Here is a 19,274-nt window from a genome sequence, read left to right on the forward strand (position 1 = left end):
GGGTGATTCATCAATGTGTGTACCGCTAAACTGGGCGCCCCGTTTGCGTCCCATTAGTTGTTGGATGTTAAGGATCTCACCGTGTTTTCCACAAAGAGAAGGCGAGCTATCGCCGGCACTCTGAACAAGTTGTGGCCTGGCATGGCATGAACATGAAAACATGAACATGAACATGAAATGTTCGACATGAACATGAAATTTTCCGAAATAACCAAAATGCGAAAACTAAAATGCATCGCTATACGACAGAGATACGTACTGTACTTGAACGGCAAGATAACCACGTGACCAGAACCTACCTGGCGGCGTGAACTCGAAATAACCAAAATGCGAAAACTAAAATGCATCGCTATACGACAGAGATACGTACTGTACTTGAACGGCAAGATAACCACGTGACCAGAACCCACCTGGCGGCGTGAACTCGAAATAACCAAAATGCGAAAAAAAAAATGCATCGCTATACGACAGAGATACGTACTTGAACGGCAAGATAACCACGTGACCGGGTGGCGAAAGCTCGTAACTCGGATCTCGGCTCGCATCTCAAAGCAATAAACTGCCGGAGCGACGGCTCGTATCTCGAAAAACTCGTAAGTTGGGGCACTCGTAAGTCAAGGTTCCACTGTATATATATATATATATATACACTGTATATATATATATATATAATTATAAAATTGAAATCTTGCGTGTTTGTATGTAACATTCGATCAGTCCGGGGCGTGGCTTACCCCTTTGAGAGAGTAGAGAGACTTACCCATCCACCATTTTATTAACTCGCATAGCTTTGAGGCCTGTTTTGTAGGCCCGTGGTGTCTTGCTCTCTCTCTCAGTTTTATTTAAAATCAAATTCGATATATCATTTCATTTTTCACAGTCGCTAACATAGTTTTAGACTCGGTTGAAAAAAAACGGGAAGAAAGTCCGATGAAAGTTTCCGTTTATAGAACAAAATGAATTCTGAAAGGCTTGTATCTTCAAGGCCATTGAGTCTGTTTCACGCCTTTATCTTCAATCTAAGTCGCCATCCGATTTCATTTTTATCGATGGTTTTAGAATCGGTAAAAGAAATAATTGAGAGCATTCACGCACACACGGGAAATTGCAGAGATATATTTTAAAAATCGCGCCACGTTGATATACGAAAATACACCGCCTAAAATAACAGGCATACAGTATATATCTTCGTCATTTCATTCAACATTATTACCCGGAAGTAAAATATGTTTCAGGAAATTACCGAGAGATATTTCTTCGATTTTTAAAATTATTTATATGCGCATACACTTTAAATAGGTTTATTTGAAATCTTTAATTTTCACAATGTAATTCATTTGTCATTTGATGATCGGCAAAACGATAGCACAAACACAATACTATTTGCAGGAAGAATGTCGTATCAACCCTCCGACGGCGCTACGGACGCGGACAACGAATCACACCTCACGTCTATGGACGCGAATAGCAACATCCGCACGAATCAATCATCAATGATTTTCATTGACGCGCCTGGAGGCACAGGGAAGACGTTTCTTATTAACCTGATTCTCTCTAAAGTGAGAGCGAGTGGAGAAGTTGCCCCTGGGGTGGCCTCATCTGGCATAGCTGCTACCCTCATGCCTGGTGGAAGAACAGCACACTCAAGGTTCCAAATCCCTCTGACACCGAGGGAAGATGGCGTATGCAACATCGATAAAAATTCCACTATCGCAGACCTCTTTCGAAGTATAAAACTCATCGTGTGGGATGAGTGTCCTATGATCAGGAGAGAGAGTTTCGAGGCTGTGGATCGCACGTTGCGTGATGTATGTGACAAAGACGAGCCTTTTGGAGGGATCTTGACGATATGCTGTGGTGATTTCCGTCAACGTGATCGGAGATAAGGGCCGAAATCACGTGTCACAGGTAAATGATTTAGAACGCTGGAGAGGTGAGCCTTATGGCTTGCTGGCCCAAATAATCTCCCTGATGATGTCCAGCGTTCGCTTTAGTTCTATTCTCATATCTAACTGACATTGACCCAACGGGTCATGGGTCGTCTAGGGGTAGCATCATCATCATCATTGGCTGAGGGGTAGCATCATTGGCTGAGGCGTAGCATCATTGGCTGAGGGGTAGCATCATTGGCTGAGGGGTAGCATCATTCGCTGAGGGGTAGCATCATTGGCTGAGGGGTAGCATCATTGGCTGAGGTGTAGCATCATTGGCTGAGGGGTAGCATCATTGGCTGAGGGGTAGCATCATTGGCTGAGGGGTAGCATCATTGGCTGAGGGGTAGCATCATTGGCTGAGGTGTAGCATCATTGGCTGAGGGGTCGCATCATTGGCTGAGGGGTACCATCATTGGCTGAGGGGTGGCATCATTGGCTGAGGGGTAGCATCATTGGCTGAGGGGTAGCATCATTGGCTGAGGGGTAGCATCATTGGCTGAGGGGTAGCATCATTGGCTGAGGGGTAGCATCATTGCCTGAGGGGTAGCATCATTGGCTGAGGGGTAGCATCATTGGCTGAGGGGTAGCATCATTGGCTGAGGTGTAGCATCATTGGCTGAGGGGTGACATCATTGGCTGAGGGGCGACATCATTGGCTGAGGGGCGACATCATTGGCTGAGGGGCGACATCATTGGCTGAGGAGCGACATCATTGGCTGAGGAGCGACATCATTGGCTGAGGAGCGACATCATTGGCTGAGGGGCGGCATCATTGGCTGAGGGGTGACATCATTGGCTGAGGGGCGACATCATTGGCTGAGGGACGGCATCATTGGCTGAGGTGTAGCATCATTGGCTGAGGGGTAGCATCATTGGCTGAGGGGTAGCATCATTGGCTGAGGTGTAGCATCATTGGCTGAGGGGCGACATCATTGGCTGAGGGGCGACATCATTGGCTGAGGGGCGACATCATTGGCTGAGGGGCGACATCATTGGCTGAGGGGCGACATCATTGGCTGAGGGGTGACATCATTGGCTGAGGGGCGACATCATTGGCTGAGGGGTAGCATCATTGGCTGAGGGGTAGCATCATTGGCTGAGGGGCGACATCATTGGCTGAGGGGCGACATCATTGGCTGAGGGGCGACATCATTGGCTGAGGGGCGACATCATTGGCTGAGGGGCGACATCATTGGCTGAGGGGCGACATCATTGGCTGAGGGGCGACATCATTGGCTGAGGGGCGACATCATTGGCTGAGGGGCGACATCATTGGCTGAGGGGCGACATCATTGGCTGAGGGGCGACATCATTGGCTGAGGGGCGACATCATTGGCTGAGGGGCGACATCATTGGCTGAGGGGCGACATCATTGGCTGAGGGGTAGCATCATTGGCTGAGGGGTAGCATCATTGGCTGAGGGGTCACGTCATTGGCTGAGGGGCGACATCGTTGGCCGAGGGGTGACATCATTGGCTGAGGGGCGACATCATTAGCTGAGGGGCGACATCATTGGCTGAGGGGCGACATCATTGGCTGAGGGGCGACATCATTGGCTGAGGGGCGACATCATTGGCTGAGGGGTAGCATCATTGGCTGAGGGGTAGCATCATTGGCTGAGGGGTAGCATCATTGGCTGAGGGGTCACGTCATTGGCTGAGGGGCGACATCGTTGGCTGAGGGGTGACATCATTGGCTGAGGGGCGACATCATTAGCTGAGGGGTGGCATCATTGGCTGAGGTGTGGCATCATTGGCTGAGGGGTAGCATCATTGGCTGAGGGGTAGCATCATTGGCTGAGGGGTAGCATCATTGGCTGAGGGGTAGCATCATTGGCTGAGGGGTAGCATCATTGGCTGAGGGGTAGCATCATTGGCTGAGGGGTAGCATCATTGGCTGAGGGGTAGCATCATTGGCTGAGGGGTAGCATCATTGGCTGAGGGGTAGCATCATTGGCTGAGGTGTAGCATCATTGGCTGAGGGGTCACATCATTGGCTGAGGGGTAGCATCATTGGCTGAGGGGTAGCATCATTGGCTGAAGGGTAGCATCATTGGCTGAGGGGTAGCATCATTGGCTGAGGGGTAGCATCATTGGCTGAGGTGTAGCATCATTGGCTGAGGGGTCACATCATTGGCTGAGGGGTAGCATCATTGGCTGAGGGGTGGCATCATTGGCTGAGGGGTAGCATCATTGGCTGAGGGGTAGCATCATTGGCTGAGGGGTAGCATCATTGGCTGAGGGGTAGCATCATTGGCTGAGGTGTAGCATCATTGGCTGAGGGGCGACATCATTGGCTTTGAGGGGCGACATCATTGGCTGAGGGGCGACATCATTGGCTGAGGGGCGACATCATTGGCTGAGGGGCGGCATCATTGGCTGAGGGTCGACATCATTGGCTGAGGGGTGACATCATTGGCTGAGGGGTGACATCATTGGCTGAGGGGTGGCATCATTGGCTGAGGGGTGGCATCATTGGATGCGGGGTGGCATCATTGGATGCGGGGTGGCATCATTGGATGCGGGGTGGCATCATTGGATGCGGGGTGGCATCATTGGCTGAGGGGCGACATCATTGGCTGAGGGGTAGCATCATTGGCTGAGGGGTGGCATCATTGGCTGAGGTGTAGCATCATTGGCTGAGGGGTCACATCATTGGCTGAGTGGTAGCATCATTGGCTGAGGGGTCACATCATTGGCTGCGGGGTGGCATCATTGGCTGAGGGGTAGCATCATTGGCTGAGGGGTAGCATCATTGGCTGAGGGGTCACATCATTGGCTGCGGGGTGGCATCATTGGCTGAGGGGTCTTCTCCTCACTGCTCATTACTAAAAACTGCTCTTCTATGTGAGGATTGATAAATAAAAGCAATTAGAACCAGTAAATTTAGTTATATATGGCATTTTGCCTCTCTATTAGAAAGTGTGAGAAAATGATATATCTTCGCCATAGGTTGACCTTTGACCCCCACTGTAACCATGGTAACCCCTTAATTATATATAATAACATTGACCCAACGGGTCATGGGTCGTCTAGTATATATATATATATATATATATATATATATATATATATATATATATATATATAATATATATATACACAAATTGTTTTTTTTTTGCCCATTATTTTGGGCCAAAGGCCTGGGCCTAGTTATAGAACGTGGTAATCCAGCCCAGTGTACATGGCAACCCTAGGTGCTGGCATCCAACCCATGTTGCAACCAAGTTGAACCATAGTACCAATATTAACCAAGTTGAACCAGAGTACACACATTAACAAAGTTGAACCAGAGTACAAATATTAACCAAGCTGAACCATAGTGCCAATATTAACCAAGTAGAGCCATAGTACCAAAATTAACCAAGTTGAACCAGAGTACCAATATTAACCAAGTTGACCCATAGTGAAAATATTAACCAAGTTGAACCAGAGTACCAATATTAACCAAGTTGACCCATAGTGAAAATATTAACCAAGCTGAACCATAGTGCCAATATTAACCAAGTTGAGACATAGTACCAAATTCACCAAGTTGAACCAGAGTACAAATATTAACCAAGTTGAGCCATAGTTTGCCAATATTAACCAAGTTGAACCATAGTGCCAATCATAATCAAGTTCAACAATGGTGCAAATAGTAACCAAATTGAACCATCATCTGCCAATAGTAACCAAGTTCAACCATAGTGCCAAGAGTAACCAAGTTGAGCCATAGTTTGCCAATATTAACCAGGTTGAACCATAGTGCCAATAGTAACCAAGTTGAGCCATAGTGTGCCAATATTAACCAAGTTGAACCATAGTGCCAATAGTAACCAAATTGAACCATAGTGTGCCAATAGTAACCAAGTTGAGCCATAGTGCCAATATTAACCAAGTTGAACCATAGTGCGAATCACAACCAAATTGAACCATTGTGTGCCAAGAGTAACCAAGTTGAACGATAGTGCCAATAGTAACCAAGTTGAACCATAGTGTGCCAATATTAACTAAGTTGAACCATAGTGCCAATAGTAACGAAGTTCAACCATAGTGCCAATAGTAACCCAATTGAACCATAGTGTGCCAATATTAACCAAGTTGAGGCATAGTGTGCCAATATTAACCAGATTGAACCATAGTGTGCCAATATTAACCAAGTTGAACCATAGTGTACCAATATTAACTAAGTTGAACCATAGTGTGCCAATATTAACCAAGTTCAACCATTGTGCCAATAGTAACCAAATTGAACCATAGTGTGCCAATATTAACCAAGTTGCAACATAGTGTGACAATATTAACTAAGTTGAACCATAGTGCAAATAGTAACCAAATTGAACCATCATCTGCCAATAGTAACCAAGTTCAACCATAGTGCCAATAGTAACCAAGTTGAGCCATAGTTTGCCAATATTAACCAAGTTGAACCATAGTGCCAATAGTAACCAAATTGAGCCATAGTCTGCCAAAAGTAACCAAGTTCAACCATAGTGCCAATATTAATCAAGTTGAACCATAGTGCCAATAGTAACCAAATTGAACCATGGTGTGGCAATCATAACCAAGTTCAACCAAAGTGCAAATAAAAACCAAAATGAACCATCATCTGCCAATAGTAACCAAGTTCAACCATAGTGCCAATAGTAACCAAGTTGAGCCATAGTTTGCCAATAGTAACCAAGTTCAACCATAGTGCCAATATTAACCAAGTTGAACCATCGTGCCAATAGTAACCAAGTTCAGCCATAGTTTGCCAATATTAACCAAGTTGAACCATAGTGCCAATAGTAACCAGGTTCAACCATAGTGCCAATAGTAACCAGGTTCGACCATAGTGCCAATAGTAACCAAATTGAACCATAGTGTGCCAATATTAACTAAGTTGAACCATAGTGCCAATAGTAACCAAGTTCGACCATCGTGCCAATAGTAACCAAATTGAACCATGGTGTGCCAATAGTAATGAAGTTGAAAAATGAAAGCGAGTTAACTTAGATATTACTCGTCTGTCCCCCTCATGAATAATTAATTCATGTTAATGCAGTACCTCAATTGCTTGAAAGTTAATATGTCGGAAAAAAAAAGGTGTATCACAGGTCAAGTGTGTGGGAGGTAGCAGTGAGTATATATATGCACGAGAGTTATTGATTGTAAGTGTTATAAATTATGTGCGTTTAATACAGTTAAAAGGAGGAATAACAAACTCATACAAAGAAGGCCAATGAGTTCCATGGGACCTTAACCATGGAAAAGGTGCAGGTACGAGGAGCTTAACACCATCATCCATTTATTCTCATCGATCTAACTCAGCTGGTTAAGGGAGTGCATGTTAGGGTTTGTTTGGGAGCAGCTGCTGTGGAGTGGTTGAGGTAGTTGAATGTAATGGACAATGCCCTAGATTGTACCAGGACAACACATCGCAGTTACAGAGCAGCAACGTTTGGTGCCCGAGGGGTGCAGTTGCTACAACCATAATGTAATCCTAATCCTGTGGTTGTTCTTTTTCACCATAGGGATATGCTGGTAAGAACAAGCTTTAAAAGCTTGCCTCTTGCTACAGGCACACAGTGTGCGCCACATACGACATGTTTGTTAACGCGGCCGAGCATCAGTTCTGATTGTCGGTTTGATATGGTTTTTCCAGCACTGGTTTCCTGTAAACCACTTTTTCGGTACCCCCAAAAAAGCCAGTGGTACAAAACTGAACTTCTACATCCAGCGCCGATCAAAAAAAAAAAAAGGCTCATCAAATCATGCGCTGACGAGTACAGAAGACGGAACTCATACGTAAAACTTGGCACGACTCGATGTGGAACCGAGCGGAGTTTCGGATTCACTCAAAGTCCCTAATTCTGTTGTGAACGGCACCGAGTTACTTTAACCAATGTTCAGGTAACTGCAGAGCGTTCCAAAGAGAACGACTTTCGTTACACCGAGTCAGAGATATGTTAGAGGGTAACTCAAAGATAAACGTTTGAGCAACTCCAATAATCACTCCAAATTTCAAAATCTAATCATCTGTAAATAATCGAACTACTCTGCTCGCCAAGAGCTTACTGAAGACCTCCCTGATGTCACATGGTCTGGCATATATATATATATATATATTTTTTGTATACAGAATCGAGGCTCGTGAAAGAGCTAACATTTATCAAACAAACAAATCAAACAAACAAGCAAACAAAGTATATAAAAAGGGGAGCGGCAGACAAGATGGGGAGGAAGCACACAAACACAACATTTTGAGAGCAGGGACATCGGGAGATGTGTGGGAGGGAGAGGGCTTGGGGGGAGGCAGGATAGGTATAAAACGCAAGGACACCAAGGACTTCCAGGAAAGCAGTTGGTATTTCAAAAAAGTGGATTTGGGGTGAAATTAGCGGGGGTAGAAAAGATCAAGGTTTTGGATTGGGGAAGATAAGAGATGGTGGTGAACAGCTGTTTTAAAGACCTGGAGGGAGGAGTGGGATTGAAGAGAGTGAGGGAGTTTTGTACTCTCAGGTGGCTTGACTGAGGTCGATTAGGTGGTGTTCAAGGTAGTACCCACCAAAGTAGTTTCATACCTTCCCAGGACGTCATTTGATCCGTACTCTCAGTATTTTTGGCTTGCTAATTTCGGTCTTGATGCCAAGCGCCATGACACAGCTGGCCTGTACACACACAGTGTGACCTTAGCATGCAGTAAAAGCCATATCAGGTCCATTTTACTACCTAAACCTCATAACTTACTTAAAAACTCAAAACATCGGGGAGCCTTTGCTTCCTGACTCCCTCCAAGGGGAACTGCCTCTTCACCCCATGAGGGGGGTAACAGGGGCCCCCATGGCCCCTGCCTGACTGTCCCTTCTTTTTATTTGTGAGAGTTGGTCATGCTGCCCCACAATCTGTGTTGCTGATGCATTGAGAATGTGATTGCATAAAACCAATGACAAGAGAGACAGATGATAAGTAGATGGACCAGTGGACATTTTGTTTTTACAACACCGACAGTCCAACAATGGTGTAGCCAGGCTTGTTTGATACGTTAGTTGAAGAGGATAGTATAACCTGGGTGGGGATACTAGTTAGCAAATTATGTATTCAATTTATTTGACTTCAGGCACGGACAGCCAGTTCGTGAATGACTTGGGTAAAAAAGTGGCAAATGGCAAACGTTGAAACAATAAATTCCACATTGCTGTGCCACCTTCAATCGAATATCAGGCATTGACAGCACATACTCTGTATTTTCATTCCGAACAGCATCATTCATCATTCCAATCACAAATTAATACCATATTATTAATATATCAAAATATAATGTTAAATCATGATTGTATTGAGATTATCAAACCAGTGAACCGTCATCATCTGTTCACTTCCGGATTCGGGAGCAAGGTCCGTATCGATCGCATTTCAAAACCATAATTTTATTGAGGAATTTCTGAAACCTCCTACGGACCCTACAACACCCACTGGGACCACAAAATATTCCACAGAAGGTTATTATATTTCCTTTTGGCAAAGTATGCAACTGTAATGGTTACTAAACGCATCCCCATCATATGACCAGATCCTCAGCTCTGATTGGTGTACGTTTCTGGGGACGTACGGACAGCCAAACTCTGTTCCAGAGATGGCATTTTCAATGCGTGCGTACACACACACACACACACACACACACACACACACACACACACACACACACACACACACACACACACACACACACACACACACACACAGGCTGGCCCCTATATATGTACAAATGTGGGTTAGGAACAGAATATAACTTTCCCAATATGTTATTGTATAGTCCTATGGTGCTTCTTCTGTTTTTTCTTCTTTTTTGTGCCAATTTATAATGGTGCATCTCCGTAACAACTAGTTCTTCATGAAAATAGCAGGGAAGATTCAACTTGGATACATTTAGTAAAACAATACAAGCGCCATCGTTTTTTAAATTATATATATATATTTGTGAGTTTTATGAAATACTTTTATTATTGTAAACTTGACAAATTTCAGTCTTCGAACTGCCTTGTCCAGTGTTTTCATTATTTCAATAAATCGAAATGAATGAATGAATCATTACCTGTAAAAGTTGACGTTTCTAAATCCCAAGAGTTCCAGGATCGGAATTGCTAGAAGTGCGAATTTTATCTTCGAATATCATTTTGAATCTCCCGCGGCGAAGCTGAGATTACGGGCCTATCACTTTCCCGCCGCAGACAGGTCGGCGGTCTCTGTCTTCCACCACCTCCGATCTGATCTTTCACCCGCTTCTCTTTCCATGTTTTTCCCTCCCGGTCCGCCTCCCCCCTAAGGTTTATGTAGGGCGCAAGCGGTCCACCGTCAACATTGTTTTTAAATTCCCAAAATCCAGGATCACTGCTCACCTCCTCTCATTTGTTCCTCTTTTTCCCCACCTGTGCAATCAACTTCCAAATTCACTTCCATCTCATCCTCTCCTCGAAGTGTTCAAGATAGCTGTTCACCACCATCTCACATCATCCCTCCCCCCTAATCATCCAAAACCAAAATTTTTCCAACCTCGCCTCCTCCCCACCCACCCACAAGCCTACCTCCTTCCAAATTTCAAGTTCTTCCTTCCTCAGAGTTTACTTCTGTATCCATATTGTCCCCCGCCCTCCCCCCACCCCGTGCATTCTCCCCTACCCCGCATTCCTCCCCACGCTCATCGTGTGTCCAAGTCCAAGTCTCCCTCTATTTTGTCCAAGTCTCCCTCTGTTTTGTCCTTCAACCCTGCTGTTGGCACTTCCTCTTCGCTTTCTTCTTTTCCTTTTGTCCTGGTGTGTCCTGATTCTGTGTTCTCGCTCTTCCACGGGCTTCGTCTGTGTACAAAAGGTATAAAAAATAGCGGTGTCACCTAAATAAATACAACTACTTGTCATATTGTTTTTTAAATGTTCAACACGTTTTAATTAGTGCTTCACTTTGGTATTGTGACGAACATGCATCTGTGAAAATGCCAATCTGCCATTGGTACAGGCTGCTGGCGATCAAGCAGTGAAGTGCAGTTTTGAGGTAAATCTCACTTAATAAAACCACAAACTACATCTCGTCATGGTTGATAAAACATTTAATCAATAAAAAAAAAAAAACCAAAGTTGAATTGACAATTTAAGTATTCTGCAATCAAACTGGCCGACTGGGTATACTCTGTTGTGCCAATACCCTCATCAACCCTACCCCCTACACCTTCTTTAACCCCCCCCACCCCCCCTCTCTCCCTGCTCCTCCCAACTTGGCCCCATAATCCACCTACTTCTACGAACAGGTTGATTTAACATTCCAGGCTCCTCCTCCAGCTCATTCATTCCCTTGTTTATTTCCTCCACATCAAATCTCGACCTGGTTCTAAACTGTCATCCTGGTGTTTCACATTCAGGGTGATTTCAATGTCTGTGCTGTTGCTCGGATGGACGTTAAAATTGGGAATTCTGTCTGATGGCAATATCGAGCTACCCTGGCCAAATTCTAAATTTCTGCGCTGACCTACAGCCACGCTCCCAGCACTGATGCAACCAGCAGCAACAGGCCGCATACGAAATGAATGATTGACACCTGCAATTCACTCGCACGCCATTTATGTCTATCTGCTGGATGTTTGGCAAAATGCTCAGTAGGAAACGGCACGACGTGGAGCGATTGGAATCAAACGAGCCGGAATTTTAACTGTGGGTTGTAGAGAAAATGATAAAATGTTGGAAATTAGTCAAGCATGGTGCTCAACTTGAGTAGGTTCAACTATTGGGGATGCCTCTTTGCTGTGGTTGTAATCCCCAATGCAAGTTTGGGGCCAAATATTCCCCATTCTTCCCTGCTGTCCAGATTCGTCAAGAAAGCGCGGTCACGGTCAGAGTTTCGATCAGTCTCCATGCACCGGCGCTTTCCCTCTTGTCTCTCCCTCTTGTCTCTCCCTCTTGTCTCCCTCTTGTTTGTCTCTCTCTCTCTCTCTCTCTCTCTCTCTCTCTCCCTCTAACTCTGTCGTGGTCTTGACTTCCTGAAGGTGGCTGGACACCATCTTGGATGTGGGGGGGGGGGGGGGGGGGTCTCGGTGTCACTCGTGGGAGATCGATTGGCTGTATCCATGGCACGGGCTTGTTTGAGAGAACTGTCCGGGGCTATACAACAACGACGACGACAACAACTTGCGGAGGTGTTGTCAGGGCGGTGAGACGTGCCCATGTTGTTCACAATCAGAATATTAAAACACCCTCTCCAATAGAATCGCTAAAGCAAGTCCGACACAAGCGTTACGCCTAGGTCCCCCGTCGGTGAAGTGATGTGAGTTGACAAAGTGGAAGACGCAAGGCGGCCATCTTGGATTTTGATGTGGCGACCCAATTTTCAATAGCGATCTTCCTTATGCGTAGATACACCCACACACCAGATTAGAAGTTGGTACTTCTCTTATTTTTCAAGATATTTCGCTCACAAGGTTCAGACATATATATATATGGTGGCGGCCATCTTGGATTTTGACATGGCGACCCAATTTTCAATAGCATTCTTCCTTATGCCTCGATACACCCACACACCAGATTAGAAGTTAGTAGTTCATTTATTTTTCAAGATATTCCACTCACAAGGTTTAGATATGGTGACAGCCATCTTGGATTTTGACGTGGCAACCTAATTTTCAATAGGGTTCTTCCATATGCCTAGTAGCACCCACACACCAAATTAGAATTCGGTCCTTCGCTTAGGCACGCACACACTTCCGCACGCACGCACGGACGCACGCACGCACGGACGGACGGACGGACAGACGCACACACGGACGGAGGGGAAAACCATAGTCCCCCTTTCGCTCCGCGGTGCGACAATAACCTGGTGCAAGACGTCTTTGCTCGTTCATCACTACATCATACAGAAAACATCGTTTTACGTCTGCCGAGGCTCGCTTACAAATGCAAACACGATATTTTCTACATTTGTTAACAATATGTCCCCTCGTGTACTACGTCTACACGTTTTCCTGAAACGATGCCACATCCTGGTGTGAGACGTACAGCTCTTTGTGACGCACGTACCGCAGCAGCCGGCGATCACGTGCCTCAGAGCTCGCGTTTCTTTAACATCTCCCGATCCAATTCGTTTCTTATATCAAAAGCAACACTACATATCCAGCGAAAGTAATGCGAAGCTTGATGTTCACCATGGAAACGTGGAAACTGGGCATTGTGGGGCCCAATCCAATCCTCCTCCCTCCGTTCCAATCCTCTTCCCCACATAATATTTTTTTCCCTTCATTTATCTCTTCATGGAAAATAAGTTGAAATAACCAATTGGCAGAATTCTGGTACGTCTGATAAAAGATCTTAGAGATGGTATAAAATGATATAACGTTCCGATTACAAAGCAATACTCTCGCCTTTAAATGTCTCGCTCATCGCTTCCGATGAATCCGAGGACGTTTCATCAAGCGCTCTCTCTGCAACTTCATCCATCGATTCTTTACCCATTTCCTCTTCCTTATCCTCTTTTTCCTCCTCGTCGTCTTCCTCACCAGTAGACCCTGCACAGAAAGTACAAAGACATCGATCATCTTCATTCTTTCTGTTTTTTTTTTTTTTGGCTTTTTCTGGAATATTCTTCATCAACCGGCAAGTTAATTTGACAATCAACGCATTACAAAATCCCAGCGACAGACAGTCCGAGCACGGTCCACAAATGTTGCCTTCGAATAGATTTACCGACAAATATGTCATTACGGCGAACAACGAAGGGAGGATATTATGGCAAATATGGAGGGAGGGAGGCCGGCGTTGCTCCGTGGCAATAAGGATGGAAAAACGGTATTAGAAGAACATGATATTATGGCAAAATGATTTGTTGATGCTGCTGGGCTACTTATTTATTCATGGACTCTTTAAAATTCCACATTAAAAAGTATGAAAAGCTTTAAGCAGATAAAAGATGTGCAGTGATTTCAAAGAAGGCTCATTCCATGTGCTGAAGGCAGATAGCAGAGCTGTAATAATTGGATGAAATTATGCAAACATTTGGACAGTTATCAGCGGTTACAGCTTGTTTCATTTCAGACAGATATGGAAATTACAGTCATACCATTTATACAAGAAAAAAGAAAGAAAAAGAATTACTTATTTGAAACTTGACTCTGTAATTGATGGTGTAATGGGGGGGGTAAAAAGTGGACAAATGGGGGGGGGGGGATAATAATGGGGGGGATAAAGATAATCGAAAACTTTCCGAGAACGATGAGAAGTTTTAAAAGAGATAGGGTCCGTGATTAATGACTCCATTTCTGTCATGTCAGAACAGAGAACAAATATTAGAATCGAGATGTAAACCAAATGCTTAAATGGGTCCATATCCCACACAGACACACACACAGACACACACAGACACACACACACACACACACACACACACACACACACACACACACACACACACACACACACACACACGATTCAGGTATCAATTGTAGTCAGACCACGAGGCAGCTTGCGTGAGTCCTCCGCCCTATAAACAATTCTCTACCTTCCTCGGTTATGATAAGATAAACTTCCTCTGACCTTTAAGGATGACGTTGCCATGGCAACTCCATCCCTGCTCGCTCCACACACTGTATTTGCCAGATAAGGAACAACAGGGAGATTGCACCGATAGATCCGTTGCCACTTTCGCATCACCATTCGCACATGCAACCCGTACCGTTGGATTATTTATTGACGAAGGTGCCAATGTGTTTATCTCGCCGGACTACGTGAGAAGCGCAAAGGTTGGATTGGATGAAACCCAAAGTTAGTCGTCGAGGTCGCGCGGGAGACCGCAAAACACTTCAAAACAAAGAAGCGAGCAGCCACGGACGTACACAAAATCAAAACGAGAACTTTTATTCCAAATTACAATGGAAATGAAAATAAACAAGTCGCAAAAGTTGACGCATTGTTCATTTAATATAGACACGAATTCCCCTTCCCGAAGCCAATCACACTTAGGAGCATTTCAACGGCAATTAAGTCTTCGGAGACGTAGGCAAGATGCGCAATGGGAGTGCTTTGCACGATCAACGGCAGGGTCAGCCCTTTTGGGTCAACGCACGCCATGTGCTGCACTCACCGATATCTTGGCGAGATGGCAAGTGTAGATAACTTTTCCATTGGCAGGACCTTGCCTTCCTGGCACAGACAGTCACCGACCGAGCAAGGCCTAGATGATATTTGCAGAATGATCGCCTCGAGAGGAGGGCACCAATACGGTGCCGCCGCGGGCTTAGGGGACAAAAGACCTACTCTCGTGGCACACAGACTCTACGAGACGTCATCCGTTGTACCACCGTCACGTGACGATGAAAGGTAATGAAAAGCGTCTAACAGTTGGAGGTGGTGCCCGTTCAACTACCGGTCAAAATTGACACGGATCGTCAGTCAAATTCACGGCAGACATGGAAAAAGGAAGCCTTGTATCTGTGATCACGAAGCCTTTATACAGGGCATTCAGAAAGTATTCAGACCCCTTCGCTTTTTTCACATTTTGTTATATTGCAGCCTTATGCTGAAATAGTTTAAATTAATTTTTTCCCTCATCAATCTACACTCAATACCCCATAATGACAAAGAGAAAACAGGATTTTAGAAAGTTTTGCAAATTTATTAAAAAGAAAAAACTTCAATATCACATTGACATAAGTATTCAGACCCTTTGCTGTGACACTTGAAATTTAGCCCAGGTGCCTCCCATTTCTCTTGATCATCTTTGAGATGTTTCTACATCTTGATTGGAGTCCACCTGTGGTAAATTCAATTGATTGGCCATGATTTGGAAAGGCACACACCTGTCTACATAAGGTCTTACAGCTGACGATGCATATCAGAGCAAAAACCAAGCCATGAGGTCGAAGGAATTGCCTGCAGAGCTCAGAGACAGGATTGTGTCGAGGCACAGATCTGGGGAAGCCTACAAAAACAATCTCTGCTGCATTGAAGGTTCCCAAGAGCACAGTGGCCTCCATAATTCTTAAATGGAAGAAGTTTGGAACAACCAGGACTCTTCCTAGAGCTGGTCGCCCGGCCAAACTGAGCAATCGGGGGAGAAGGGCCTTGGTAAGAGAGGTGACCAAGAACCCGATGGTCACTCTGGCTGAGCCCCAGAGATCCTGTGTGGAGATGGGAGAAACTTCCAGAAGGACAACCATCACTGCAACACTCCACCGATCTGGGCTTTATGACAGAGTGGCCAGACGGAAGCGAAACAGTTCAATGTTGGTTTCATCAGACCACAGAATCTTCTTTCTCACAGTCTGAGAGTCCTTTAGGTGCTTTTTTGCAAACTCCAAGCAGGTTTTCATGTGTCTTTCACTGAGGAGAGGCTTCCGTCTGGTTTGGACTCCAATCAAGATGTAGAAACATCTCAGAGATGATCAAGAGAAATGGGAGGCACCTGGGCTAAATTTCAAGTGTCATAGCAAAGGGTCTGAATACTTATGTCAATGTGATATTTCAGTTTTTTCTTTTAAATAAATTTGCAAAACTTTCCAAAATCCTGTTTTCTCTTTGTCATTCTGGGGTATTGAGTGTAGATTGATGAGGGAAAAAATGAATTTAAACTATTTCAGCATCAGGCTGCAACATAACAAAATATGAAAAAAGTGAAGGGGTCTGAATACTTTCTGAATGTACTGTATATTTTACTACCACGACGAGCACCACCTTCACCTCCACTATCACACCGGCAGGCAGATAAGCTCCAAAAACAAAAGGCAGTTCAGCGAAAGGTAAAAAAAATGGCTTTCACTATCAGGGGCTTTATCTGTTGTCTTTGTGCAATCAACTGGATTGGCCATCTCTTTTGTCCTGCAAAGGCAGACAGAGGGTTAGCGGTGGAACCGAATCCCGACGACAATTATTAATACAGTCATAATTTATCAAACATTATCGTGAGATCCAGACAGGCTAATCGACTTGGGCTGGCCGGAGTGTTTTTTTTTTTGTTCTTATCACCCAGTGGGATGGAAATAGAAGAACTATCAGTGTTCTGCAGGCTCCAGGAGTAGAATTTGAAGTCCAGACAGGCCCCTGGCCTATTATCTGATCCTTTTTATCAGAGCCATTATCAGGCCGTATCTGTCCAGTCATCAGAGCAAATTAATGGAGCTGATTCAGCTCTGCCTCAGCACGGAAGGGGGGGGGGGAGGAATGGGGTTCTTTGTGCACATTTGGAGCGCCGACAGAGGACGGAGAAAGGCCAGGAGATACGGGTGCAGCTGCACTCGTCCCTACGCGAGGGTTAATCGAGGATTTGCAGCTTAGTGGAAACAGATCGCAGCGCCCATCACGCAACGTCGCTTTGAAAAAGAGTGGGGGTCACTACCTCCGAAATGTGATCCAAACTGCATTTCAACAACATTTTGTGGCAACGCTTGCGAGGCACGGCCATGTAAGACTGCAGGAATGATTTCGAAGTCTGCATTGCCTTTATAAGGTTTCCTCACCTTTTTGTCCAAGGGAAATGGAAAGCCCATTCAACCCTTGCTCCAAGTCCGATTTCACTGTGTCTTCTCACACATGACATTTTATGGTTTAAGGGGTCAGGAGACCTGATGTAGTGTCTGGAGGTAATCTGCACAGCCTATCACTGGGACAATCTGGGGAGTCTATCTCTGGGGCAATCTGGGGAGTCTATCACTGGGGCAATCTGGGGAGTCTATCTCTGGGGCAATCTGCGGAGCCTATCACTGGGACAATCTGGGGAGTCTATCTCTGGGGCAATCTGCGGAGTCTATCTCTGGGGCAATCTGTGGAGCCTATCTATGGGGCAATCTGTGGAGCCTATCTCTGGGGCAATCTGTGGAGCCTATCTCTGGGGCAATCTGTGGAGCCTATCACTGGGGCAATCTGTGTAGCCTATCTCTGGGGCAATCTGTGGAGCATATCCCTGGGGCAATCTGTGGAGCCTATCTCTGGGGCAATATGTGGAGCCTATCTCTGGGGCAATCTGTGGAGCATATCTCTGGGGAAATCTGTGGAGCCTATTTCTGTGGCAATATGTGGAGCCTATCTCTGGGGCAATATGTGGAGCCGATCTCTGGGGCAATCTGCAGAGCCTATCACTGGGGCAATCTGTGGAGCCTATCTCTGGGGCAATATGTGCAGCCTATCTCTGGGGCAATATGTGCAGCCTATCTCTGGGGCAATCTGTGGAGCCTATCACTGGGGCAATCTGTGGAGCCTATCTCTGGGGCAATATGTGGAGCCCATCTCTGGGGCAATCTGGGGAGCCCATCTCTGGGGGAATCTGTGGAGCCTATCTCTGGGGCAATCTGTGGAGCCTATCTCTGGGGCAATCTGGGACACCTATCTCTGGGGAAGTCTGTGGAGCCTATCTCTGGGGCAATCTGTGGAGCCTATCTCTGGGGCAATCTGTGGAGCCTATCTATGGGGCAATCTGTGGAGCCTATCTCTGGGGCAATCTGGGGAGCCTATCTCTGGGGCAATCTGGGGAGCCTATCTCTGGGGCAATCTGGGGAGCCTATCTCTGGGGCAATCTGGGGAGCCTATCTCTGGGGCAATCTGGGGAGCCTATCAATGGGACAATCTGGGGAGTCTGTCACTCGGGCAATCTGGGGAGTCTGTCACTCGGGCAATCTGGGGAGCCCATTACGAGGGTAATCTGCGGAGCCTATCACTGGGGCAATCTGGGGAGCCTATCACTGGCACAATCTGGGGAGTCTATCTCTGGGGCAATCTGGGGAGTCTATCTCTGGGGCAATCTGCGGAGCCTATCACTGGGACAATCTGCGGAGCCTATCACTGGCACAATCTGGGGAGTCTATCTCTGGGGCAATCTGGGGAGTCTATCTCTGGGGCAATCTGCGGAGCCTATCACTGGGACAATCTGCGGAGCCTATCACTGGGACAATCTGGGGAGTCTATCACTGGGGCAATCTGGGGAGTCTATCACTGGGGCAATCTGCAGAGCCTATCACTGGGACAATCTGCGGAGCCTATCCCTGGCTCAATCTGGGGAGTCCATCTCTGGGGCAATCTGGGGAGTCTATCTCTGGGGCAATCTGCAGAGCCTATCACTGGGACAATCTGCGGAGCCTATCACTGGGACAATCTGGGGAGTCTATCACTGGGGCAATCTGCAGAACCTATCAATGGGACAATCTGCGGAGTCTATCACTGGGACAATCTGGGGAGTCTATCACTGGGGCAATCTGCAGAGCCTATCACTGGGACAATCTGGGTAGTCTATCTCTGGGGCAATCTGGGGAGTCTATCACTGGGACAATCTGGGGAGCCTATCACTGGGACAATCTGGGGAGTCTATCACTAGGGCAATCTGGGGAGTCCATCACGAGGGCAATCTGGGGAGTCTA

The 19,274-nt window shown here is 46.0% G+C and overlaps 1 protein-coding gene across 3 annotated transcripts in view; it reads right to left on the reverse strand.

The window, feature by feature from the left end:
• LOC137421438 (zinc finger protein ZFPM2) overlaps window positions 1–19,274 on the reverse strand; it is a 125,127-nt gene that overhangs the window by 95,606 nt on the left and 10,247 nt on the right. For 2 of the 3 annotated variants that reach the window (XM_078771395.1, XM_068107506.2), the window contains exons 2-3: window positions 13,299–13,442; window positions 8,482–8,568 (exon numbers count right to left, since the gene is read on the reverse strand). In XM_078771395.1, coding sequence (XP_078627521.1) covers window positions 8,482–8,497 — 16 coding nt within the window. In that variant the 5' untranslated portion in view covers window positions 8,498–8,568; window positions 13,299–13,442. The remainder of the gene's footprint in view (window positions 1–8,481; window positions 8,569–13,298; window positions 13,443–19,274) is intronic. The other variant, XM_068107505.2, reaches the window with a different exon arrangement.

The sequence above is a fragment of the Myxine glutinosa genome, chromosome 2 (genome assembly GCF_964187855.1).
Source record: "Myxine glutinosa chromosome 2, kmMyxGlut1.1, whole genome shotgun sequence".
NCBI classification, from domain to species: domain Eukaryota; kingdom Metazoa; phylum Chordata; class Myxini; order Myxiniformes; family Myxinidae; genus Myxine; species Myxine glutinosa.